Genomic DNA, 27,825 nt, shown 5'->3' with positions numbered 1-27,825 from the left:
CTTCACACCAAATCTCCCGTCAGAAGACGGCGTGGTGTCTCTAACACCTGGCGCTGGTGGCTGAATGAGAGATACTAGACTGGAGAAAGAAAGTCTGACATTTGACAGAGCCAACACAATTCTAAGAGAAAGAAATGGTGAGGTAGAGTTGAGAGAGTTCAATTAAATTTTCTGAGCGTCGGTCTTTTGGCACATTCTAAAATGACTATTCAATCCTCCTTTGTGATGCCTTTCCAAAGTGCTGCAACGTAGGAATCCTTGGCTCTCTTTAGGAAGCATCTGTATAAAGCTAACAGTACAGTCATTTGAAGAAGTTCACTCCTGGCACTTCAGCTTACTTACCCCAATATTGAAGCAATAAAAACAATGCTATCCATTTGCTGAATTTATTTAAACAAATCAATTTAGAAATATCATAGAATTAAACAAAACTTCTGACATGTAAACATACTGCCATGTTCCTGAAACAGATGTTAACACCTGATAAAAGTTAATATCGCTTGTTAGGGAAGCTGTCCATTAATAAGGCCAGTCTTCAGCAAAACTAAAACCATTTTGTTTCTTGAGCTTTCCTAGCGTGACAATGCAATACTATCAAACCACAATCAAATATAATGAAGACAGGATTGGATGGGTAGATCAGTACCATTGGTTACAGCTGTTAAACAGTTGCCTTCTTGGCGCCACAGAAGAACAATTAAGCCAATCACATCAAATAAATCATGGCTTTTTTTCTTTATCACAATTCACTAAGTGATGTTAATTATGGTCCTTGTCAAACACGTTTGGTAGAGGCTATTTACAGTGTACATGGCTGAGCATGCACTATTTATAGTTACAAAGATACCTGCCAGTTTATTACAATAGAATTACACAGTGCCTGAAAATGGTGAAACATCTCACACATCATTTAAATCAATACGGTTTCAAGCAGAAAACGTTCCTTATTTGACCACAATTGAAATAATTACATGAAAATTCTTATAAAAACACGAATCCTCTTCAAGAAATTGATGCATATTCTACGCACTACAGGTTAAGGCAGTAAAAAAATGTATTCCTGATAACTGGAGGTCTTGACAATGTCAATTAAAGCTGTCTGACTCTAGTTTTTCATTCTTCATCATATACTCAAAGTTCTGTATAACTAGTTTGTGAAAGATTTCATTTTTGAAGCCAAAAAAGTATTAGTAATGAAGAAGAGTTGACGCTGGAAAAAAGTAATTGCTAGGGAAAGGAAAAATGTAAGTTGGATTTTGCCTCAAAGTTTTCAAATCATAAACGAAAGCATTATTTGTGAGTCTGAGCTTTAAAAGTATAAAACAAATACATATAGTTTATCTTTCTTAACTTAAAATATACTGTACTTTGAACAATTCAAGTAAAGTAAGACTATCAAAAATAACTTCATAAGCCATACAAGTGTCAACTGCATTTTGAATGTTTTAAGAACTCTTAAAAAACTGTAAACTAAACCATGACAGTTTAGTTAAACAAATGATAAATGACTTTTTATTTGCACTTGTGATTCCTTTAATACAAATTGCTACCAACAAATATGTAAAGATATGGCAGATTATGCATTTGATCAAAGCACTTTGATTTAAGCATAAAACAGATTCAAATGGTTAGAGTTCCGTGCATAAGATCCAAGAAGCTGCCCACTGTTTTGTAGGCGCCCCTCTCTCATCAGAATCCTTTATTCCTCAGCTGCAGATGAGACAGGGCACAATCTGTTGTAAACAGGGCACTGCTGTAAAACCAGGATAATATTCTTAAATTGAGATCGTTCTTGTTAAATTGAAAAGACTTTCCCCAAGTGTCTTCCAGCACTGTAGTATATTCTGCTGACCTCTTAATTTCATAAATTAACTTTCCTTTGATTCCATTTTTATGGTGGTTGTGTTCACAGTTTTGTTTTAAAAATTGGTTTAAATTTATATAAAACTCTGTACATGTTCACAAATTATTGCATAAACAGCATAATTTCAAGACAGTGTTTGCAAACACATGTCCAATTCAGAAAAAAAAAAAATTCACGTTTCCCGTCTGGCTTTTTTCTTCTTTTTTATTTGTTTGGGAGATTCCCAACTAGTTTCAGACTTGGCTAAAAAGAAGAAAAAAGAAAAAAGAAAAAAAGAGAAAAAAGTTAGGAGGATAGTAAATATTGCTGTTTCAAAAATATAAAAGTAGTATCAACTAAAAAATATGCCTCGAAATCCACCAGTAACGCCTCAAATTTATGATTATGTTTTCAAGTTCTAGTTACATGTTTTTAGGTTATCCTCTGGCTGCCTTCCTCTTTCTTTTTCAATCCCAATTACTTGGTTTAACCATACACATATTTCATCAGTTTTGATCTAGAAAAACTATCATTTAATATGACTCAATCTAAGTAATAAAAGTGAAAAGAGGTAAAATGAACAGTACAGGTAGCTGAAGGGAGAAAAGGGGGGAAAAAGGGCACAGAACAATTTGTAGTCTCAAGGACATGTGCACAGAAAAAAGGAGGGCCGAGGCAAACAAGGGCAGGTACCAAGGCCCCTGCTGTGTATGTCCGTGGTCACCTACCCTTGCCTTGGCCTCCTGAGCCCCTTGGCCCTCACAACTGAGGTCCACAAGGTTCCAGGAGTCTAGGCTTTGAAGGGCTGCCCTACTAATCCATCAGACTTCTCAGATGTCAACACTTATAAACACTGCAGAGAACACACAAAAGCTCCCGAAATGAGGATTACTTACTCTGTGAAGGAGGCACACTATTTTGCTTAGTATTTGACTTGGATTTATCTGTTTCTTGTAGCATCGGTGGCACTTGGGAAGAGCTCTTGTCAGAATCACTTTTTGATAAAATAACAGATGGCTCGGTAGAAAGAGCAGGTGCAAGAGTCTTGATAGGCTATTTTGAAATAAAATTGCCTTAGATTTTCACAAAAAATTTCAAATAAAACTAAGTATCATGGTGACACCAAGAAGCTGCTTAACAGCAAGTAAATACAAAGATGGTTTCTAAGTAATTTACCAGCAGAAGCACCACAACTCATGCCCGCCCTCTAGTGACGTGTAACCAAATAAACCTTTACCTATAATACCCACAAACACAGGCTGAGATAAAAATGAACACACAAAATTAAAGATGTTTGCTGAATCTCAAATAGGAGTGAGTAATTCCATTTTCATTAACTTTTACATTTTCCCTTGTCACTGCAAATAGCAGGATTTTATATGTGTTATTGGTTCAATGGTTCTGTCCACTTGCCACAAACTCTCAACGCAGAACCTTCTCATGTGAAAGGCAAAAAGAAAACAGCTAATCTCTGAACTACCAGCAGGTGCTACCTGCCTTTCCCCTTCTCCAGAGTTAAGGATATTTCAAATAGCAGCAGCAATAGCTTCAGTTTCCTCTTCAAGGAAAAAGACGGTCTCAGAAAAAGCAGGCTAGGTGACTAGTTCTAGCGATTAAAGCCAACTAGTAAAACTCAGGTCCAAATCTTCAGAGTTTTATCCAGTCTGACAGTGAGCTCATGATGCCCAGAGCCTAGACCCCTAGCCTGGCTTCTCCTCTTTAACCTGAGGGCAGAGACTTGCTGGACTGAGGCCTAGCTGTACCGAACGTCCAGGACAGGTGGTGACACAGACTCTGGTACCTGGAGTGCCGTGAGGCTGTAACAGACGAGCACGTGAGCTTTAGCTGTGGTGATTATTTTGAGTATTGAAATAAGGGCAAGTAACGCTTCTCTCGCCCCTTGTTCTTCCAGGCTTCAAGAGAGCACAACAGGAAGGGAACAAGAGGCCGATGTGTGTAGTTAGGGAACTGCTAGGGCTCCTTCCTCCTACTTCAGGTCACGGAAGCTGCATTTATGTTGCTCAGTTCAGCTTTCTTAATGTTCCCTATATTTATTTCATACCCCCAAATTTTAGTACTCATTTTAAATCTCCTTCCCCCACCTTCTCTCACTTATCTATATTAAATCACAGAAGGACTCAAATACCCTTTATAGGATGGCTTCTGAAAAAGACTTATTAAGTGAAATATCAAAATGTCAAAGGACCCTTCATAGTCTTACTACTAGACCTATGTATGTACCGAGACTATATCCTTTTATCTCAAAACACTCTCAGGGAATTAAAAGCATTAAATCCAAACAGGAAGTATGGCTCCGAGTTTTAGGATCCTTTCTCTGAGCAGTGACTCGGGTTCCTGTGTGAAGCTGTTTTATTCAACATGTGAGCTGCCAAAGGCAGAGACCTTGTTTGCTTTGCTCTCTGGTGTATCCCCAGGGCCTTAGTGTGGGGCAGGTGCTAGGTTCTCAACACATGTTTTTGGAATGATTACATACATGAATCATGCAGAATTTCACGGTTACTCATATTTCATATATTTTCATATGATACACTTTACCTAATCAGAAATCAGATTTTAAAGAGGTCTTTGTGTCACTGGCCTAGACCTTTTATAAAATGGTCCCTTCTGACATATCAAAATTTTCCACAGATGGCACATATTTCATACTGTTGCCAAATTTTAAACAAATGCTACATTTCAAAAGGTAGGATCACAGTCCTATTATGTGCACGCTTTTGGGAAAATGCAACCAGTCACATCTTCTGCAAGCCATCTATCCCTTGTCTGCCTAGATATTCAACAAGAAAAAATGCAGTCTAGTGGCTCTGGTTTTGCCTGATAGTTACACGACTTGGGCCAAGTTATTAACTTCTCTATCCTCATTTATATGATGGGTCTCACTTTTCCTGTGGGGTTGCTTTGAGGCCAATTTGGTGTATTTAAAATGTTTAGCATGATGCTTCAATAAAATATTAGCAATAATACAATCTCAAGTTATCGAAATTTTATTTCTTAAATATCACAAAGTTACCTGGCTATTTTTGATAAGTGCTTCAGCTGCATCACTAGTGCTTATGGTCTTCAGAGGAAAAGCTTTTTCCTGTTTTGGACGGACTTTAGAGGTATTCACTGGAGGCTCTTCTCTAATCTCTTTTTCTAATTCTTCTGTGTCCTAAGAGGAAAGTAGTGTGTTAGATGATATAAATCACTCATTTTTACTAATTAAGTAGCCTACCCTCCAGAAATTTTGGCTACCTACTACACTGAAAGGAAAGAAAACAGCGAGCCACGTGATCATAAGTAAGGAGCTAAGATTTTCCTAAGTTGTCATGTAATGGTGATAGCACTTTCAAAAGTCCACTCATATTTCTAGTAATCTAGTATGTTTGAAATGAAAATATCTTGTTTTCATCTATAATAAGATCTAAAGATATTTTCCCAGATAGGAAAAGCCAAAGGAAAAAAAAGTGAATGTAGGAGTGATATAAATAGAAAATTCCTGTTAGAAGCTGAAAGAGCAGTAAAGACAATGAAGTGGAACAGCCAGCAAACTCAAGAGTCACGGGGAACACTCCACCTGTTAGGCACATGGGTTTTTGTAATTTTGCAAAATTTCCAATTTTCTAAATTCCATTACTCAAAGAATTTCTGTATGTGTGAAATACTATACTTCCTTTCCATTTCACCATAATACAAACCAAAATGCATCTTATTTACAATTTTAGTTATTTACTTTTGGGTTTACATCTTTGATATCAATTTTAGAGCAATAATTCTTTTATTACAGTATGATATATACAATCTTTAAAACATTCTATAACTTTTCAAATACTTTTCAAGTAAATCTAATGTTTCATATTGTCTTTATCTCTACATTTTCTTGGTTATCTGTATATTATCTTTCCACAATTCAGCAGGCTGTGCTTGATGAATGATGTTTGTTGTTTTGATATTCTACCTGTGCAGGAGAGTTATCTTCACCTTGCTTCTTCTTTTTCTTTTTTTTCTTTTTAGATTTCCCGGTTGGAAGAGCTCCCTCTCCCTTTTCTTTATCATCATCTGAAACCTGATGTTAAAAGCAAAAGTATTGAAGTGAACCGACTGGTTAAGTTTTCATTATTCAGAAAATTATTATGAAATAATTTCATTCATTTGGTTGTCTTTTTCTCTCAAATTCTAAATAAGAATTAGTAACAATAAAACTGATCTGAAATCACATATTTAAAAATGGAACTTAATTTTCCTATTGTCTATGATAGACCCCCTTTTCTTACATCTTTCATCATTCACTATGCGATTAGAGAGCTATGCAAACTTTGGATTTTAAATTTAAACTCATTTCATAGGAAATTGTTTTATTTTAGAGTTTAAATGCAGAATTATTTGCATTAAAATTGAATTTGACTCTATTAAGAGAATGTCAAGCTACAGAGTAGGAGAAAATATTTGCAAAGCATATAACCAACGAAGGACTTGTATCTAGATTATATAAAGAATACTCAAAATTCAACGGTAAACAAACTGAACAATTAGAAAATGTGAAAAAGATATGAACAGAGATTTCAAGAAAGAAAACAGACAAATGGCAAAGAAGCACATGAAAAGATGTTCAACATCACTAGCTATCAGAATGCAAATTAAAACCATAGTGACTAATCATCATACACCTACCAAAATGGCTAAAATAAAAAATAGTGACAACAGCAAGTGCTGACAAGGATGCAGAGAAATTAGATCACTCATACATTGCCAGTGAAAATGTAAAATGTATAGCCACTCTGGAAAATAGTTTGGTAGCTTCTTAAAGTTTAAACATGCAACTACTGTACAACCCAGGGATTGTACTCCTGGGCATTATTTCCAGAGAAATGAAAATTTATGTTCACACAAAAACCTGTATATAATATGCATAGCAGCTTTATTCATAACGGCCCCAAACTGAAAACAACCCAGATGTTCTTCAACAGGAGAATGGTTAAGTAAACTGAGGTGTACCCAGGCCATGGGCTACTACTCAGAAGTAAAAAAAAGGACCAACTAGTGATACACACAACAGTCTGGATGAACCTCTAGAGAATTAGGCTAACTGAAAAAAACAGTACCAAAAGGCTACATGCTATATAATTCTATTCATAGAACACTCTTGAAATGACAAAATCATAGAGATGGAGAACACATTACTGGTGGCCAGGAGTTAAGAAGTGGGAGGAGACCAGAGGGTAGCAAGTACGGCTATAAAAAATGTGACATGAGGGATCCTTGCAATGATGGAAGCATTCTGTATCCTGACTGTCTCAATGTCAGCATGCTGGCTGTGATACTGCACCACAGTTTTCTAAGATGCTACTTTTGGGGGACACTGGGTAAAAGGCACACAGGGTCTCTCTATTATTTCTTACAAGTACATATGACTCTGTAATCATCTCAAAATAAAGGGCTTAATTAAAAAATTGAATTTGAGAAGGAATGTCACTGAAAATATTCTGCATGACAAAAATAGTGAATTAGGATTGTTAAATTAGTATTCATATTTCTTCACACATACCATAAAGTCGAGTTTTCCAGGGAAAAGTGCTTTTTGTTTAGTCTTTTTGTTTATGTACAGATGACAGCCAAGATTCCTAGACTCTATTTAAAGGGTGAGATGATATGAGTAACTGCTGTTTCTCTGCTCAGCACTATATTCATTAGGATGACTTTGGAGGTCTCAAGAACTACCAAATAGTTTTCAGAAATTACTAGCAGATGGAAAAAAGAAAAAACAAAAACTAAATCATGCACAAACTTAGCTAAGAGATTTTCAGTCCAAGTGGGTTGCAAGTTTTGGAAAACTTCCACAGAAAATTTCACCATAGGCTCACAATGATTAAAATACCGTATGAAAAGATGCATACTATGAAGGATTTTTAGGTCACGGGGACTCTGGTCAGTCGGCTTCACAGCCAATTTATAATCCAACCATAAGAGAAATGTGGTTCATCATGGCAAAACACTATTTTTATTCATGGAAGAAAAAGGCTGAAATCCAAATCTTTTAACTTGTATAAAAGAAGTGATATTCTGACAAATTTATTTTGGATTTTTTAAACTTAAAAATTCCTTTATACTCCCCTCTCCTCCCTATCCTATTCCTACACTACCTCCCTAGGAGTAAACCCTTGTGATGATTTTCTTTTGTGCCCATCCAATCAATTTTTCTGTAAATTTATGTGTATTCATACACAAATTTATATAAATTGTATCATACTGTCTTTTTCTAACCTGCTCTTCATCATTCAGTAAGTTTTTGAGATTCTATTTAGGCTGATATTAATGTAGCTGTATTTCTTTTATTTTTAACATCTGTCTAATTTGCCACTGTAAACAAATCACACTTTATATCTCTGTTCTCCAAATGATGGGCATTAAATGGGGCCCCATTTCTGCTTAGAAACGTAAAGTGATCTCTGAATATACCCAGAAAAAGAACTACGATATGTGGTAGTCTTTACTCCATTCAGTGGTTCTACTGTTTAATTCTGATGATCAGGCAACAGGGAAGTTTCAGTTAGAAAAATAGATTTTCAATTGTACATCCATTCAACATTCAATAAATATCAGAATGATTACTATGTGTTAAGGTCGTGTTCTGGGAAGCTTTTCTTTTTAATACTTTTCTTTTTAGAATAGTTTTAGGTTACAGCAAAATTGAGCAGAAGGCACAGATTTCCACGTACTCCCTGCCCCCCCCCCCACACGTAGCCTCCCCCATCATCAGCAGCTCCACCACTGTGGTGCATTTGTTACAAGTGATGAGCATACACTGCTACACTGACACATTATTCTCACTCAAAGCCCACAGTTTCGAGTTCACTCTTGGTGTTGTATATTCTTTGGGTCTGAACAAATGTATAATGACGTGTTTCCACCAGTACAGTATTGTACAGAGCGGTTTCATTGCCTTAGAACCCCTCTGCGCTCTGACCGTTCATCCCTCCCTCCTCCACAGCCCCTGCCAACTCTAGGAAGCTTTTGTAGGTCAAATCCAAAGCTCATTTTCCCCTATGACTTTCATATAACCTGTTAGCCGTTCCTCTCTATTTATTTACACCCTTAGTAACGAATCCCATTAGTACCTCTCTTTCTTTGGTCTCTAAAGATAAAAGGTACTATATCCTATGAGAGGTCAACCCACAATCTACTTGTACCTACGGTTCCCCCACCCCTACTGCCAGGATCTTACTCTCCTAGCCAAATCTCTCTCAAGTGCTTAATTTTTACTTTATTCTAGATCCTTTCTCTCTTTGTTAAAGCAGGGGTTGACAAACTACAAATCTCACCCAATGCCAGTTTTTGTAGATAGAAGTTCATCTCCATGTTGGCTATGGCTGTTTTTGCACTACTACACAGCCCTTTAATAAAGTTTGCTGACCCCTGCACTAAAATCTCTCCTATCATTAAAATACAAACAACCCCAACAAAACCCTTCCTGATACTACAGTTTGCTGTTATCCACTACCTTTCCTCCATCCCTACCCAAACTTACTTATGAAAAAAAACTTACACTTCTTATTACTATTTTTTAACCATCATTTACTCAACTTACTCCAATATGGCTACCATTCCAAAATTTCTGACGAAACTGCTCTGTATTACCACAGAGCAAATGCCTCAGCTTCTGTGACCCAGAACTCTCCGGTCTCTTTCATGGGCTTTTGTTTCTCCTTAGTTGGGAGTTCCCCAGATTTCTATGCTCATTACACTTCTCTTTTTGACTCCATAGATTTTCCCACGTATTTCACTTACCCTTGAAGTTTTAACAACCATTTACTAGTAACTTCTAAACACAGATCTTTTCCCTAAGCTGTAACCTAGTACAACCAACTTTTCTTAGACATATCTACAAAACATCCTGCATTTTAACTTAATCAAATTGAACCAACCATTTCCCCTCACTTAACTAGCTTTTGCTCCTAGATTCTCTGTTGGGAGCACCATTTCCACCTTTTCTCAGTTACCTAAGCTACAATCCTGGGAGTCATTTTTGATGGTTCTTTTTCCAGTCAACTCTAACCATGTTCTGTTGATTTTACTTCAATTGATTTCTCCAATCTGTCCTCTACTCTGCATATTATTCTCACCACTACTGTACTCGATTACTAAACAACCTCTTAATGGGGTTCATTTTACAATTCACATACTGCCTCAATTCATATACTCCTCCACTCCCTTTTCTACATGGGTTGCCAGAGTAGCCAAAAGGAAACCTCCACTTCAGCTTAAAATCTTTCCATTATTTACAGGATAAAATCCAAGGTTTTAAACATGACATTCAAGGACCTCTAGAATCTGGTTCCTGCTTCCTTCTCCAGTCTCATTTCTGACCACTCTTTGCTTCACATTCTGCTTTTACTTCTGGGGTGCCTTTGCAAAAAAACTCTTAAATACTTCCATAATGCCTAACACACTGTAACATTATTTTAATCTCCAATGTGCCTTTCTCCTTCCCTTCCTCCCTAACTAGACTGCAGGCTCCTTGAAGGCAGAATTGTGTCTTGTTTATCTTGTTTCTCCACTAGCACAATACCTGATCCATGGCAGGTGCTCAATTAATGTCTGTTGACTGTTAATAGCCCTATTATATTCAGAGCCTTTTTGACTTTTCTCCCTGATTTCTACAACCAACCAGTAGAAAAGTTCAGTCAGTAGTTTCATGTCTCTTGTAAATATCAATTCCGTTTATTTTTCAAAGCTATCAGCTTAGTTCATCATTTCCTCTCTTGACTCCTGTAATGGCCTATTTAACACTTACTCAAAATGGTACAAAACAGTCTCCCAAACCTGTCTTTTCATCTTTCTGCTTTATCCAGCCTAATTTTTCTAACCCTAAAAATTACGAGGTTATCACTAGTTTAAAAAAGTTGTCAACAGGTTCTCATTACTTACAGAATTTCATAAAAAATGTGGCAAGGCAAGTATCATTCATTTCATCTATTTATTCATTTACTGAATATTAAGCATGTTGCTAGAGCTACAAAAATAAAAACTTCATGGTCCCTTTCTTTAAGGAACACAACTTGGGAGGGGAAGATTGACACAGATACAATCGACCCTCCCTCCGATTGCACACGTGTGTTACACCTCTCCACCACAGGTGTTACTTACTTTCCTACCTTGGTCCCTCTTTCATGATGGTCTCAGCCTTCTCTGCTGCAATGAAGCTTTCCTTAATCTTTTACTGAGAACCAATCTACACTTCTCTAAATACACTAAATTGGTAGGCCGATTAGAGGACAGGAAATTGTGCATTTTGTTTTCTGATCAGTGTCTAATTGTGCCTCCACATAGTAGAATCCTCAATAATTTGTGCAAACAGTGATATGGAGAAGACATGTGGACATATGATAATTGAAGCAAATATGATTAGAATGCCTCTCTGAAGCAATTCTACCCCTCGGATATATTTAGAAAAGGAATGTAACCCTTAATAATTTTAATATAGTTGGGTGCACAGAGAAATAAACATACCCATCCCTTTACTCACTTTCTGATCATCAGGAATTGGTTCTTGGGACTTTAGAAGTGAAGCTCTTTCTTCGTCTACCCAATTCCCCCACTCTTCTGCTGGCGCATTCCAATCAGAGCTGGGATCAGCAGAAGACAGACCATCTAAAATTTAACAATGTTAATTAGGTATCGTTTCTGCCAAAACTAAAATGCAAAACCCCAAATTCCTTACACTGAACTAAGCTGTAATTTTAAACTATTGCTCTTCTTTCTCCCAAGCACCTTTTAAGAGTCCGGAAAAAAACCATAACATGATGATAAAAACCTTTACCCAACTTCTGCTGGGCACATCATAAGATGAATTAAATGGAAGGTCTAAGGAACTCTAGAAAACTTATAAATTAATCATTTATTCCATTCTCCCTACTTCCTTTGTTATCAAAGGATTTTGTTATCAAAGGAAATTTGTCTCCTAATCTGCTCTCTTTCCACTGTTTATGTCTAACTTCATCTATGACCTTGGTCATTTTTTCTGTCCTGATTATTGTAACATTTTGGTAATTGATTATTCCCCTAGGCTACAGAATGAGTCGATCTTAACAGTAGTGCCAGAATTATGCTCCTCCCCTCCTTATGAGCTTTTCAAGATTAGGTTCTTCTTCAAATCCACCCAGTCACTGAAAATATTCAACCTCTTCTTTTTCTCCTCTTTTCTAAGTACTTAACTTGTACCTTCTTACATTTTTTCAGATTATTGAATGATACTTTTATCTTTCTAAAATATGTGAGTCCCTTTCAGGGTTTCTAGCACCTTAATCTTAAGAATAGATTTTTACTCCATACTTTAAAATTCTTTCTCTCTAGCAGTCACTGAATTTTTACCTCCTTTGGGAAGCTATCACTGGCTTATTCTAAAAGAGAAAAATAATCTTTGTCTTTACCCTGGTTAAATAAGTAGTTCCCGAATGAATTCTTTTCTCCTCTTCCTGGACATCATTCACATGTCCATATACACTCCTGTGATGACTACTTATAGCCAAGATAACAGGGTTAGGCTTTATTTCTAAATGGTTAACAAGTCATTCTAACATTGCTTTATTAAAATAAAAAAAAATCCAACATTTCCCGTTAATGCCAAATGATACTTTTATCAAATATTAATTTGTTTCATATATATTTGAGGCTTGTTTCCGGAATTTCTGTTCTATTCCACTGATCTATTCTTGGGATAATGCCATATTTATTAATATAACTTTGTAATACATTTTAATATCTAGAACAATAAATCTGCCTACATTCCTCTTATTTTCTTCACTATGCTTATTTTTCCACATGAATTCTATTAATTTTGTCTAGAGAGTAGGTATTATGATACATCCCCATGAGCCTTTAAAACCTATATTTTGGAAAATATGTAATGATCTGGGAAAATGCTCATAGAAAAAAAAATGACAGACAAAACTGTCCGTGCAACATGATCCCAAATTCTTATGAAGAGATAAAAGAAAATAATACATTAATAATAGATATATCTTAACAATGGAGTTATAGGAACTTATCTCATTAAGCACTAAGTACTGGAACTTGAGTTAGGTACCAGAATTACAAAAACAAGTGTGATACAATCCTTCCCCACATGGAGCTCACAGTCTGTCTATTCAGGGATGAAGATAAGTAAGTACAACAGACAATTAAGAACAGAGCAACAGATTCTGTCATGGGAAGTGTGGAAAGGGAGAAGAGAGGCTAAACCAGTAGAGGATCGAGAGAGACTGAAAACATAAGAACTGATGGTCTAGTAGAGGAAAAACATGGAACAAGTGTGAAGTCTTACAAAAAACGAAGTCTCTTCCTGTATTTCTAAATGTACTACTATGAGCAAGGACCCGGAGCCAGTACTACATAGTATTAGCATAGAGGTTAAAAGCATGGACCTTCAAGTCAAACAGACCTCATCTGAATATTGCTCTACTACTTAATAACTGTGATTTTGGTCAAATTTCTTAACCTTAATGGGCTATATACCAACTTCACAGAATTGCTGAGAGGATTGTATGAGATACATGAAAAGGAGTTCAGAGCAATGCAGTAAGTGCTCAGTAAATGGTACCCACTGTTTTTAAAGTGACTGATGACACTAACAATAAAGTCAGTTTCTAAGCTATCAAGCATACACAATTAAGAATTTATTTCTCACAATCCTGATAAATCTCTCAGTAAGGGAGGGAGGGTATAGCTCAAGTGGTAGAGTGCATGGTTAGCATGCACGAGGTCCTGGTTCAATCCCCAGTACCTCCTCCAAGAATAAATAAACCAAATTACCTCCCTCCACCAAAAAACAAAACAAAACAAAAATTCCTTCTCAATAAGATACACTTGGTTATGTCTAAATGTAGAAGTCATTTTTATAAGTAAAAATGGATCTAATAGATGTCTGCAACCAATTGTTAACCTTACGCCAAGCATTCATTAACAATATTCTCAGGAGATTCGAATGCCGACGTTGTCAATGGTTTTGCTAAAACCTCACAAATAAGAAACCCAGATTTGGAAAATTGCTGTCTATAACCCAGGTCTCTTAAGGCCTCTTGTTGGGAAAGAAACTTTATTTTATCAAGAAGAAAAAAATTTTGCCAAGTGAATAGGTGCAATAAATATATAAACTATTTTCTTAATAAATATGGTAGTGGGGGAGTGAGGGATAAAAATTTAGTAAAGATCTTATTAAAATTATTTCTTAATAAAGGCTCAGATGGTAAAAAAATTTGAAGAATAGTTGTAGCCTTCTATCAGAATAAATGTAGCCTTCTATCAGAACATTAACAGAAGCATAAATCTCTATTGGCTTTATAAAGCTTTAAGGTGATTTTTCCATGTTTATTGATTTCATATATTTTTAAATTAACTGGTATTAAATAAAATTACTTTTGGTTTTGGTTGGTTTTCACATATTTTTAAATTAATTGGTATTAAATAAAATTACTTTAAAACAACAGATCAATCACCTAAGCCTAAAAACTCTCACCAGGAGACTTCTCAGTGCATAATTCTAAGGTTCATGGACCTAATGTACTAATAAATTTTTTTTTCTTATAAAATTTTTTTTTTTGTTGGGGGGAAGTAATTAGGTTTACTTCTTATTCTTTTGATGGAGGACCTGGTGCATGCTAGGCATGCATTCTACCATTGAGCTATAACCCTCCCCCTATTAAACCTTTTTTTCTTTAGTATTTATTTTATTAAAAATTTTTAATACTAATAAATTTATTAGACAGTTTCCTTGAAACTATGTAGTATAGCTTCATTCCTAGTATAGTTTTCTCCATTTATAAATAATTTCTCATTTCTTAAAATTGTCCCATTAGTTTACCAAAGTCTTTTCAAAGAGTCATATTAGCTGTCCTTTCAAAATGGTAAGGAATTTGCCTCTCCACTAATTTGCTGGTGAAATAATGTTTTAGGTTTAAGCATTTCAGAGCTCTTCTCTATTTTATCTCAGTAACAAAATGGCTGTCGCTGTTTCTGGTCAGAAGTTAATTCAGAATTAACTTTAATAAAACAAAATAATTATGTTAAAAAGACATTCCCCAGTGTTGAAACAGACGATACAAATTAACCTGAGTAGACTCATTTTGCCCCTAGAAGAGTATCATCAACAGTACTACAGCACTTACTGAATATTTACCATGTAGGATGCAGTGTTCTAAGTGCTTTATATGCATTTGTCATTTAATCTTCTCAACAACTGTGAGATAAGAAATATTCTATTTACAGATGATGAAACTGAGGCATAGAAAACAGGGAAGCTAAGATTCAAACCCAGGTAGTCTGTCCTCAAAATTCATGCTCTTAACTCCTTCACTATGCTATGGTTAGTTTATTCACTTTCGTGTGCCAACAAAAACAAAGTTCTATTCAAAATCTGACTCTTTTTTAGAGATTATCTGCTCTTGTTCCTTTATGGTCAAGATAATTGACAGATTAACATATGCCTTCAAAAAACGTTACCTTTGTACTTCAGCATCTTAACTTCATATTCAAGTGTTTGGGGTAAATTCAATGCCTTTCTGCCGGGTAACAATGTCCATGCCTCAAACCAGAGGGTCAATTTATTAATCATATCACATTGCTAAATGTGTGTGTGTGTGTGTGTGTGTGTGTGTGTGTATATATATATATATATACACACTCTGTAGATGAGTAATCTCAAACACATCATGCATTTTACAAATTTAGAAGGAATAACTAAATTTACTGAATATCAAAATTAGCAACATTAAAGAAGATAACAGAAAAAATAAAATTCATGGAAAAAATGAGGTTAAAGAGAAACTGGACTTAGAAGACTGCCAATAAAGCCGTAACAAATTTGAGAAAGAAGGTGCTCCTGATACTTTTTACTTTAAGTATAGAGTCCTGTGAGTACATGTTTATTTCAGTCTTTCATTTAACAGCAAATCATGTTTTTCGCATCACAAGAATTTTTAGACAAAAGTGGAGCTATTCTGTCCAAGCAGGGAAGCCTAGAGCCCCATTTGCTCAGTTTCCCTCAGCTTCAACCCACAGCTGCACAAGACACTTCACTGCTATTTTCTTACAATTACTCCTTTCAGTCCTATAATCACTCCTCAATTCTATTTTGCACATAGCTGATCATTCTTCCCAAAGCACAAACAGACTTTTTCTCCCCAAACAGTGCTGCCCTATCCTTGTAATACCCTGGATTTATCTTGTACTTTATAATTTACCAAGAACTTTCATGTTTATTCAAGATCCCATTAGAACCTCACAACAACCTATGGAAGTAGGGGAGGTAATTTGCTCTATTTTATAGCTCAATTCATCTGGATTCCCAGAGAAGTGACAAAGTTCAACTCATATGAGGTATTACATTTTAAAATCAAGGCTAGAACTAGGTTCTACCTTCTAAACCAGTATTCCAACCATTACGTCCCGAATCTTTAGCCAGCAGTTCAAAGCTTTTCACAATATGGTCCTTCCTCATCTATCTTTCCAATCTCATCTCCGTCAATCTCGAAGAATTGTGCTTCAACTAATCTAAGAAACTGATTAGTCTAAGACTAATCTTTGGATTGTGTTGCAAGCTTACCTTCATGATCACAACCATCACCATGGCTGTATCATGTAATGGTTAAGAGAATTAACACTGGAGTCAGACTATCAAAGTTTGATACCAGTTCCTCCATTTAACTAGCTGTGTGGCTGGGAAAAATTTGATAACTTTTCTTTGCATCAGTCTCTTCATGTGTTAAAAAAAAAAAACCTGCCTCATAGAATTGTATCAAACAAGCTAACAATATGCATAAGACTTGAACCATTCAGACCAGTGCCTAGTACAGTCAGATGTTTGCTTTTATTATCATTATTACTACTGGAAACCTGTGTATAAAGCACTATACTAGGTGCAAAGGATACAGGAAAGCCCCCATCTTCAGGTTTTAAATTCTAAGGTTTAATGTGGGAGGAAAAAAAAAATCTGATTTTTTTTAAAATGAAGATAGTATGAGCTTTCTGAACATAAAATGCATATGCTTTTTCTCTTTCTCCTTTTTTGTGACTCTTAACTTTAACTTTCCTACCCATCTACTGGAAATTAGGCTAAGAAAACAATTTCTAGCAATACAAAAACTGGCACACCTCACAGATTCAAAGTCATTTCTGTATATTCTATTTACTTTTATTATACTATTATTATACTACTATACTAAAACCAGGAAGAGAAACAGAACATTCATTTAAAATGAAAAATTTAAAAACTAGAGAAACTACAGAGCAACCAAAAGAAAATTTCAGGTTTAAATACTGCCTCAATCATGAAAAGTTAATTTAGTTTTACTTCTACAAGTATTCCAATGCTCAGTTTATAAGTAGTACACATTTGGTATTAAACTATATTACTATGACCTAAAAGGTGAAAAAGCAGGATTAAAATTAAAACATAAGCATGAATTCAGGGTGCTAGAAACAAAGTTCTGAAAACAAAAACAAAAACAAACTGATAATTTTTAAAAGGACATACTTAACCCAGACCATTCATCATCGATATAGGGTTGATTACGGCTAACATCCCACTGATAATCAGAAGTGGTAGACTGAGAAACTGGCTCAGCAGTAGACCCTTAAATGAAAACGAATGCAATAAAATTAAAAATGGAATTTTCTAATGATGTTTCATAACAATAGTTCTATACTTTGCACACGAAGACTTAATTATTTTTTATTTCTCCTAAAAGGAAAAATTCAGGCATTAGGAAAAAAGTTAAGATAAAGTAAAAGTAGAATTGAGGGTAATTTTAGATTAAGCATGATAATCACTTGATTGAATTCACTGATCAGAAATGTATTTTTTCCCTAGTACCAATCTATTAGATTTCGTCTTTTATACTATATACTTCACACTGGTTATCTACAAATTTCAATTAGTCAAAAAAAGTTTTTCATTTTTCTTAATGAAAAATAATAAAGAACAAAAGAAATCCTGGATGTTTCAGGGTATGCCTATACCCTCAGAAGGAGAGAACTAGAAAATGTCTGAGTTTGCTAGAAACTTCTGCCTAAGGAAAAATAAAACAAATAGATGATTCTCTACAAAGGAGAGGCAGAAAGAAGCCAAAGAGATAAGACAGTTTCACTGGTGGTTTAGAGACCAAGTTAAGTTCAAGTACACTTAAAGAGAAGAGAATATTATCTTCTAAGTTTTTTCTGTTTTTATTTTTCGGGGATGTGGGGAATAGGTGGGGTAACTAGGGGTCACAAAGTCCTTTAGCAATTCTGATGAAAAGCTATGGTGAACTAATGTCTAGAACTTACATAAAACTTTGCATATAGTTTTGGGGGCATATAAATTCAAGGATGCCATGTCAAAAATCATTGGCTCTACAGCCATAAATTCATTTTAGGATGTAACTATAAAGCAGTGGCTCTTCACCAGGGCTTTGTAACCCCAGACCTTCTGAATAAGAATTTGCATACGTTTTGGAGTCCTTAGGTGACTCTGATATTCACTTTGGATTCAGAGCCAGTGATGTAAGGAAATGATTAAGAATATTGGATAGCATAAAAGACTTACATATAATCACTTCCTTTCATTTAAAGTTCTTACTAGCTTATACGTTTTCACTTGGTTACAGATGATCTTACTAGCCTTCCACTAATATGCTTAATATACACTAGAAATAGTTATAAATTTTTAATATAAAATTTAACCCTGTAAAATTCATATATAAGTAACACAGTAGCTGCTTAGAAGTACTATGGTAACACTGTTGCTATTTCTTTAGCAGTCCATGCTGCCTTCTCTGAATATATGAAGGGAACAGCACCTGTGTTGTATGATGTCACCAAATGAAGGAAGAAATTCATCTGTACCTCTGGAACTGAACCGTAGTCTGTGAGACCAGGGGCTGGCAAACTAGCTCACAGGCCATATCCAGCCACCCCCTTTTTGTATAGCTCACAAGTCAAAAACAGTTTTTATATTTTTAAATAGTTGAAAAAAAAATCAAAAGGACAGTATTTCAAATCCAGATACACTCATCTGGTTTATGTACTGCCTCTGGCTGCTTTCCTGCTACAATGACAGAATTAAGTAACAGTGACACAGTATCACCCCAAAAGCCTAAAATATTTATTATTGGGCCCTTAACACAAAAACTTTGCTGACCTGTAAACTAGTGACTCCAGACTCTGGAATCACATAAAGAGTACACTGGGTCCATGAATCCCAGCGTGAACTAAGCATCACAAAACTAAATGTGGCCCGTGTTTATGTGGTGTTTGTTAAGAACATATAGCTTCCATATAATTAATAAAAGGCATATTCATATAAGTAATGTAAATTGAAAGTAGTTTGTTAGTAATAATGAATTTTCGAACTCAACAGATCGTCCAAGCAGAGTTACGATGTGAGGGTCCACCTAACCTGAAAGGCTTAGCTATAAACTCATGATGAATACAGGCAAACAGAAATAAAACACCGAACTGCAAGTAGAAGTATGGCAGGAGTACATCAGTTACAAAAGAGTGTCATGACCTTGAAGGGAAGGCCTTCGATTTGCATTTGTCTGTATGCCAACACTTTCAGTTATGTCGTTAAGGCCACAGAATCTTCCCACCTCCACAACAGAAATGAAATAAGCCACTTGCAGATAAGAAATTAGCTCGCTCTTTCTTCCCCTTTTATTAAGGCCTCTGCTACTTCATACTGTATATCTATTATTTTTGTTGATAGCAGTATTTGACTGATTATTTTTTCAAATAGCAAGTGCTAACATTAATTTAAACAGAAATTTTTTGTTAACTAAATGAAAGACTGTTTTCACATACCAGAAACAGCAGAGTTAAGTGTGAGAGATGCAAAAGAAGCAGAATTCTGTTCAGAGGTATTCATTCCCCTATCCACACTAGACCAAGCAGCTGTTAAAATAAAGAACGTCACTTGGAACCTTCAATTTGCAATGCAACTTGAAAGATATGTAAAGACTTAAAACTATGATAACAATATTTAAAGACAACCTTAGAAATCAGAACCACATAACACAGCAATTGCTACTATTTATTGAATGTCTATTATGTAGTGGGCTCTTTATGCCAACCACTTCTAACCCTTAGGGCAACCCTGCTAGGCAGAGTTTCAGAGCAGTGACGTGACTTGCTGATGGTTAGAAAATAGCTAAGCCATGACTGGAACTTAAGCCTATTTCCAAAACCCATGTTCTTTCTCTACTATATCAAGCTACCATATCATCTACCATAATTAAGCTACTGCTTTGTGGCAAGCTCTAAACTTGGTACCTGACATTCATTATAGTCAATCCTTACAACTACTTAAATATGAGGTTTACACAGGTTAAATAACTAGCCTAATATCCATAAAAGCTAATATGTGGAAGAAAAGGGATTCATACCAAACAGGCCTGTCTGCACTATGAACATGCTCATTCTTCTATGCCATAATATCATCTCAACATTTTCAAGCATTTCTTACTTACATATGAGTATTTATATCCACATACATCTGTGAGACCAGTCACACCTGTCTCTTCTCAGTGACTCACTGCAAATCTCAATTAATGTAGTTTCCTTTCAATTTCAACAAAGGTCCCAATCCATCTGGGCAGGAACTCTAATCTGCTGCTTAATTTTATCTATAGCAACATTAAGGCAAGTACTACCATCTAATTTATGTCCTAATTATGAAAATGCTACATAGTTTTCATAAGTAAACTGCAAGTATCTCAAAAGGTCACAATTCTTAAGATTATCTGATAAAACTTGACCATTTCTTTTATTAGATGTCAAAGGATGGTCTACAGCACAGAAATTTATGCTTTCATCACTGCTGAAACAAGGCTGGGAATTTAGGGATTGCCTCTTCTTCCAAATTTTTGTATTTCTACACAATTTTTGGACACTGCAGGGGAAGAGGAGAGAACAAGTTTACGAACAATATTAGTAAATGAGTTTCTTTCTTGGGGATGTTAGTTAACATGAGCCTTTCTAAGCTTAAGGTGATGGGAAAATCAGGTAACATAGGAAAAAACAGTTTTTTTCTATTTAAACGCTAAGAATTTGAAGACTATTGCTCCCCCAAACTAAACTAACAAAACATATCCACAACAATCACAATAGAAAAGATTATATATTTAATGCTCAAGGAATTACAACTTAAAAAAGGCACAAAAACCAGCAGAGGCCATTAGACAAATGGGCGAAGAACATGAATAGACAATTTGTAAAAGAAATAGAAATGATCAAGAAAGTTGTGAAAAATATTCAGTCTCATTAGTGATTTTTAAAAAAGTTAACCAAAACAATTTGCGTACTTTTTGTTTATCAAATTAGAAAGATTAAAAAAAAACAAGAATATCCAACCTTGGTAGGCATATGATAAATGGCACTTATACTAATGCTGACTAATACAGAACAACTCTCTTAGAAAATTGTCTAACAACATGTCATAGAGCGGAAATGTTCACATTCCCTTTAACCCAATAATATCACTCCTAAAAATCTATCCTAAAGAAATAATCCCAAAATAAATATATTCAATGCAATGTCATTTTACAAGTTAAAAAGAGAAAAATTATTTCTCTGAAAATATGGGAATAGTTAAATAATTTACGCTATGTTTACACAATATATTATAGAGCCATTAAATAAAAATAATTATAGAAAGTAAACATTTACGTTACAATATTAAGTGAGGGAAGGGGAATAAGAAAATATACATATAATTTGGACTATGTAAAAAAACAAAACAAAAGAAATAAAATTGTACACAGGAAAAAAAAAAAGACCATAAGGAAATGTAAAAAACAGTGGTTGTCATTGAGTGATGTGGTAAGTGTGTTTTTCCTTCTCTTTTTCCAGTTTTCCATATTAAATATGGATTTCTCTTCTATAACACACACACCCCTGAAATTAAATTACTTTCAACTCAATAGCTCTCAACAGAAATACGTTTCTCAACTACTGGTCTTTATTTTTAGAATCCAGGGGTAAAATTAATTATAAACAGGTATCTTGTAGACTGTAAAATAGTAGATAAATTGATGCTATAAACTATACTTTCATTTACTCTTTTTATTTAAATTCAATAGAACTGTTGAAATTAATCAAAAAGTCTACTCACACATTACACATTACATCACTAAAAATACACAATTGTTAACAATGAGTTATACTGATAATCAAATGTGATAAAAGTATGTGAAAGCATTAAGAGTACATAATAAGTGCTATTGTTCACTTATTTAGTTCCACTTTGCTCCATGCAAAGGATCTGAGATGAGTTAAATGTATCATTTCTGTACAGCATCACCAATTTTTCTACTCATGGATCTGCTTTCCTTTCTTGGAAAATTTAAATGTACCAGGATAAGCATTTTAAACAAACTTAAAATTTTCTAACAGTTCTTACCAATGCCAGAAAATATTGAACGGTCATTCCAACTCCTCCCCCAGTCTTTTCCATTTGCGTTGGCATCTCCAGTGTCTTGACCCCAAGCAGACGGCTCAGTTTTCCTCTTGCCTGCAGAAGCAGATGAAATAGAGTTCCACTTCTCCTCACCTGCACTGATCTGTGAGGAGAGTTTTATAGACTTTTCATTCCAGCCTCCTCCATTTACAGTGAGGTTTTCATTCAATCCTGAAGAAACTTAAAGAAGAGAAAACAAAGATTAAAAACTGATACATGACTCTGTTAAAACTGGGATATTTTCAAGTTTCTATAATTGCTTGATTTATAATTATCACTTATTTCCCCCCTCTACTGTCCTCTAAATGGCTTGAGCTTTAAAGATAAAATGAAAATAAAGAATTTAAAAAGTGACATGACCACCATGGTTGACTTTTAATTTAAAAATTACAAGTTCTGGTTTGAATTTTATATTACTAATAATGTTTTCAAAAGCAGAAAAACTTGCTCAAGAGAAGTACAACAGAGCAAACAGGAAATCACATGTTCTGGTATACTCAGTACACTCACCCACTAAGAGCATAAAGACTTCTCCTTAGTTACATGCTCTTTCCTTAAATATTTACACATATATGCACATACGTGTATAATGTGTAAGGCAGTGATTCTAAAATTTGGCTGCACATTAAAATCAAATGAAAAATTTCTTAGAAGTGGACACTGGAGCCTCAGCCCAGACCAATCAAATCAGAATCTCTAAGGGTAGGGCCGAGGCATCAGTATGTACGTGTGTATACATGTACATATACTCATATGCAGGTATATGTACATATGTGTATGCATGTATCTCCGTGTACACACACACAAATATATACATAGGTGTGTGTATATAAGTACATGTTTCTTTTTATATGCATGTGTGTCATTTTTCTAAGCTTCCTAGATGGAGTATCTAGGAAGCCTAGAAAATACTAACATGTAGTCAGGACTGAGACCCATGGGAATGAAGGAAGCTGACAGTATTAAGAACAAGCTTGAAACAAGAAAGTGCTTTTTCATTTCTGTATTTATGTTTTACTACAAACACTAGCTTTTAGGTTAGGTATACCACTCTACTTGAACCAATCTTTATCATAAACAAGTAAGTAAAAGAGTATGGGTATTAAGGCTTTTTATTTAATAAATAGGGGTAAAGGTTTTTAAAAATCCCATTTATGCCTATTATTAAACCCAAGTCCAAAGAAAAATTCCTTCTATTCTCTACTGGCTTAAACAATGCAAGTAAGAATAAAAACTGCATATAAACTATTACTAAAAGAATGTTTTTACATATGGGAGAGAGGGAGTAACAACTAGAATATACCAAAGACTATTACAAGTAGGAGTGATTTTTCTTTTTACTTATTTTCCAAAATCTCTGGACCGTGATTATGTTACTTCGGTAATTAAAAATCATTTCTAAGTCTTTTTTTCCCTTTCTGTGTCATTCACGTGAGGAAAGAGACATACATATGTTTCTATTTTGATGGGCCTTCAACTTAAGTTACACGTAATTTCTCTCACCCTGAAGTGTAGAATCTCCTTTTCCAGACTTAAAGTTGCTAACTTGAACATTTAGATGAGAATCACCTGGTTGAAATAGAAATAAAATGTATTTAATACTAAATAGGCCACTATGCACATTATATTAGGAGTAACATACAAATTAATTTTTACTAATTATTTATAATAAATTGCTCCTTTAAGTACTAAATTCTTACACCAGAAGAGAATCAGTTTTACTCACAACATATTTCATATGTCCTTAAGGAACTGAGTTCTCTAGTTACCATCTTTTTAGTCAACTAAAATGCCAATAAAGGACCTGGAAAGTAGCCCAAGTATTTACAGGCTGCTGTTCTACAATGGTTATCAAGATTCTTTAAAGTAGGAACTGGAGAACTGGGCTCTGTAATTGGATTCAACTTTGCCACCTCCCAACAATACCAGCTGCCTTGTCAACAATCCTGGAAGCAAACACATCAACTTAAAAGAATTTGCCAGTATTTGTACCAGGACTTAGGAAATATGGCAAGAGGCAAGAACACATGTTATAACAAAGATACTATTTCTCTGATACTAAGAAGCATAATGATCACAATGTATCAAAAGCCAGCATGACACAGAACTGTGCTAGCAAGGAAAGCATGCACAAGACAGTGAAAAAGGGCTACCAACAGAAACACTAAAGCATGGCTACTATGCGACAATGAAAATGGATAAGCAGAAGTCATTGCTGTACCAAAGCAATAAATTCCAAATCATCAAACAGAAAATAAAAGGTACCAAGGCTAAGACAGTGGTCTGGAGATAAGTGGGAGGTGGAGGCAATTTATAAAAAGTTGAAGGAAGAAAAGTCAATGCCCGGAAGCAAGATGAACAGCATCACTCTGCAGACTGATGTCTCCAGGGTAAAAATGATGGCAAAGGAAAGAGCCACTGAGAAGCCATCAGTATTGGATAGTCTAAACATCTGAAATACCTGGGAAGAACATTAGCCCAAAAATGTTTGAAGTTCTAGTCTAGCTTGATCAAACACCCAATGATAAGAGATCCAGGCAGAATCTGCACTATCCAGAACACGCTTGTTTCATCTTGGAATGAAAGCACCCAACATGCAGAATGCTGACAAATAATTCCATTTAATAAATGTCCACTATAAGAAATGGAGATGTAAGAGAGTTGGGGCAAAGCAATACACATGAGAAAAAAGCAGCAATCACTTTCTCATGTGACTCAAGGCAGAAAGGCAATTTTAATTTAATAGGCCATTCATTGGGCAGTATGTAACAAGTAACACTGCTGGTATCAGGTAAACCAATAGGTGGTCCACAATGCTCTCACGAAGAAGGGTATATCAGCACAATGATGTAAGCAGTTCAAAATAGTCAGATTTTGACGTAATGATATTTTGTACATCTGATTAAAAGGAGTTGGATTTGATGTATTACTCTTAAGTTCCACTAATATACCTTTATTCTTCTTGGAACCAACAGGAAATGATGTGGTTGTAACTTGCTCGGTGGTAACTGTGATGGTATTTTCTATCCCAGGGATAGTTGAATCCAATGAACCAGAATCAGTCTGCACCTTATCACGTTTACGTTGCTGTCGTTTCTCTCTGTGACTAATTTTAGTTTCCCAGGCTCCTGACATAGCCCCAGAAAAAAAAATGTTATTCAGTAAGGGGAACAAAAAGGTTGAAGTTTTGGGGGAAAATGGGGCAGGGCACACAAAGTATCATGATAAATTTAGATATTAAACTAAAAACCAAGAGTGCTTATTATATTCATTTATCCTAATAATTTATTCTGGTCTCATTATGTTGTTTTAGGCAGCTAACTACCATTATTTATTCTGGTCATTTTTATCAGATCTGTCATCTATGGTTTAGAAGAAATTGATATGTCTTCTTGTGTCTCTTTTTATCTTGTTGGATAGAACTAGCAGAGTGTTATATATACTTACTAATAAAGGAGGGTGTTACATATACTTACTAACAAATGGGTTTATTAGGTGAGGATAATAAATGGCTTACTCAAGAATTTTGTACACAGACTTCTAGGGATGGTATATTTAAGAACAATAGAGAAAAACCCCAAACCATGCTTCTAGGAAACAACGATAAAAATTAACAGCTTTTCAACTGCTCAAGATATTAAGCTAGACCTTAAATTTCAAGGCAGTTCCCTTCAAGGAAAGCACTATTAGATCCTTAAATAATTCAAGGGAAAAAAGCGTCTCCTCACAATGTGACAGATGTGTCCATTAAAATCTAGTTATTAAAAAGAAGAGCTAGAAACAAGATTAAGCAAAATAAATGCAGCTTTTATATAATGCACCTTGGTAAAAAAGGATTAAAATTTTTTCTATAGTCCTTTCACTTGCTCAAATACCTTCATCAACTTCCTTTCCATCATGGCGTGAACTGTTTTGCACTGCTTTAGCATCTGACTTTGATTTCTTCTTATTTTTCTTTGACTGAAAGTAAAATAGAATGTTACTTAATATTTCATTACGTTTTTGAAAAGATAGGAGTCAGTAAAATACATAATGAAATGTATAATGCTGACAACCAAAAAAATTTAATCTTTGATTAAAACAACATTTTAAATGGCAATAGTATGAGTTACCATTTATTGAGTGGTTACTATATGCTAAGTACTTTACACTCATTCTTTATTCCTTTAAAAAACTCACTGGAGAAGGTATTATTCCCATTTTAGAGATAAGAAAATGAAGACTTAAGAGATGTTAAATATTACATAGGTTGTTCTGGGCCACATTAAGTTAGTAAATCAGGAGGAAATAGGTCTATCTGGCTCCAAAGTCTGTGCCCTTAGACATCACGCTATCCTAACTTACATCACAAATCAGGTGCCATAATATGGTGTTTTCAGAGCAATAAAGTAAAAACCCACTGTGAAGGTTCAGAAGGAAAATGATGTACTGATTATTGGCTTTTGGATTTCATAAAGCAGATTGTTGGCATACCCTATGTATAACAAAAGAATGAGTCAACTGTACAAAGGAGATAATATTTTGTCAGTTTCAAAGCAGTGTGAAAATACCTAGGATTTGTATATGGTAGATGTTAAGTAATTCATTAAAGAAAAACACCTACACATATAAAATATGGACACTTTGGAATCACCTTACAATTCCCTTCTGGTAAATTTTTTCTTCTCAAAAGCTTGCTAAACATTTCATAAAGCCATGATTTCTATATTTAGATAAGTGCTTCTAGAAGAGAACTAATATTCAAAAATGGTGATTTTATTTATACTTTGTATTCACTCATTTAACTATTTACTGAGATTGCCTATTTATGTATTACTGTGCATCATCTTAAAGTTTACAATTAAAGAGACATAGGATAAGCAGTAAATGACAGTCTGATTAAACAATAAATGACAGCTAATTGCTTTTCTTATCAATAAATTACTTACAAATATTCTCAAGTGGCATGACCTCTTAAAAGGCGACTAAAAATTGTCTTTGACAATGGGAATATATAATAACTTTTAAAGTTTTCCCTTAAATTCCCGTTAATTGATTTGCATGTTTGTTTCTTTGCATGTTCTCATTATCATTAACATGTATCATGGTTAGTGTACTGCTTTATTACATCTACCAAAACAGGCTCATATCCACTGAAAAAAATTGAGATACTATCTTTTTAAGTGCATAATTCAGTAGTTTTCAGTATCTTCGAAGTTGAACAACTATCATCGTCATCTAACTTCAGAACATGTTCATCATCCCCGGAAAGAAAGCTGGCACCCATTAGCAGTCACTCCCACCACCTTTCCCTACTGTACCCACCACTAATCTACCTTCTGTCTGTCCCTCATATCCACTTTAAGTGAATATATATAACACATTGAGCATCTATCAATTATAATATAGTGCAGGGGTCAGCAAACTTTTTCTATAAAGGATCAAATAGTATATATTTTAGGTTTTGCAGGCTGTATGGTTCTAGATGTAACAACCAAACAATTCTGCTGCTGTAGCA

The 27,825-nt window shown here is 34.8% G+C and overlaps 1 protein-coding gene across 4 annotated transcripts in view; it reads right to left on the bottom strand.

The window, feature by feature from the left end:
• Positions 1-372: 372 nt before the first annotated feature.
• MTDH (metadherin) overlaps positions 373-27,825 on the bottom strand; it is a 50,440-nt gene continuing 22,987 nt past the window's right edge. Inside the window, exons 3-13 of one of the 4 annotated variants that reach the window (XM_031691181.2) lie at positions 26,204-26,288; positions 25,280-25,456; positions 23,832-23,897; positions 22,272-22,508; positions 19,676-19,765; positions 17,370-17,468; positions 11,367-11,491; positions 5,802-5,909; positions 4,875-5,015; positions 2,740-2,896; positions 1,879-2,107 (exon numbers count right to left, since the gene is read on the bottom strand). In XM_031691181.2, the coding sequence (XP_031547041.1) occupies positions 2,037-2,107; positions 2,740-2,896; positions 4,875-5,015; positions 5,802-5,909; positions 11,367-11,491; positions 17,370-17,468; positions 19,676-19,765; positions 22,272-22,508; positions 23,832-23,897; positions 25,280-25,456; positions 26,204-26,288 (1,356 nt within the window). In that variant the 3' untranslated portion in view covers positions 1,879-2,036. Of the gene's footprint in view, positions 2,108-2,739; positions 2,897-4,874; positions 5,016-5,801; positions 5,910-11,366; positions 11,492-17,369; positions 17,469-19,675; positions 19,766-22,271; positions 22,509-23,831; positions 23,898-25,279; positions 25,457-26,203; positions 26,289-27,825 lie in introns of all 4 variants that reach the window. The other 3 variants (XM_006198039.3, XM_031691183.2, XM_015249419.3) reach the window with 3 other exon arrangements.

The sequence above is a fragment of the Vicugna pacos genome, chromosome 25, assembly GCF_048564905.1.
Source record: "Vicugna pacos chromosome 25, VicPac4, whole genome shotgun sequence".
In the NCBI taxonomy this organism is placed as follows: domain Eukaryota; kingdom Metazoa; phylum Chordata; class Mammalia; order Artiodactyla; family Camelidae; genus Vicugna; species Vicugna pacos.
This window is presented reverse-complemented; position numbering and strand designations above follow the sequence as displayed.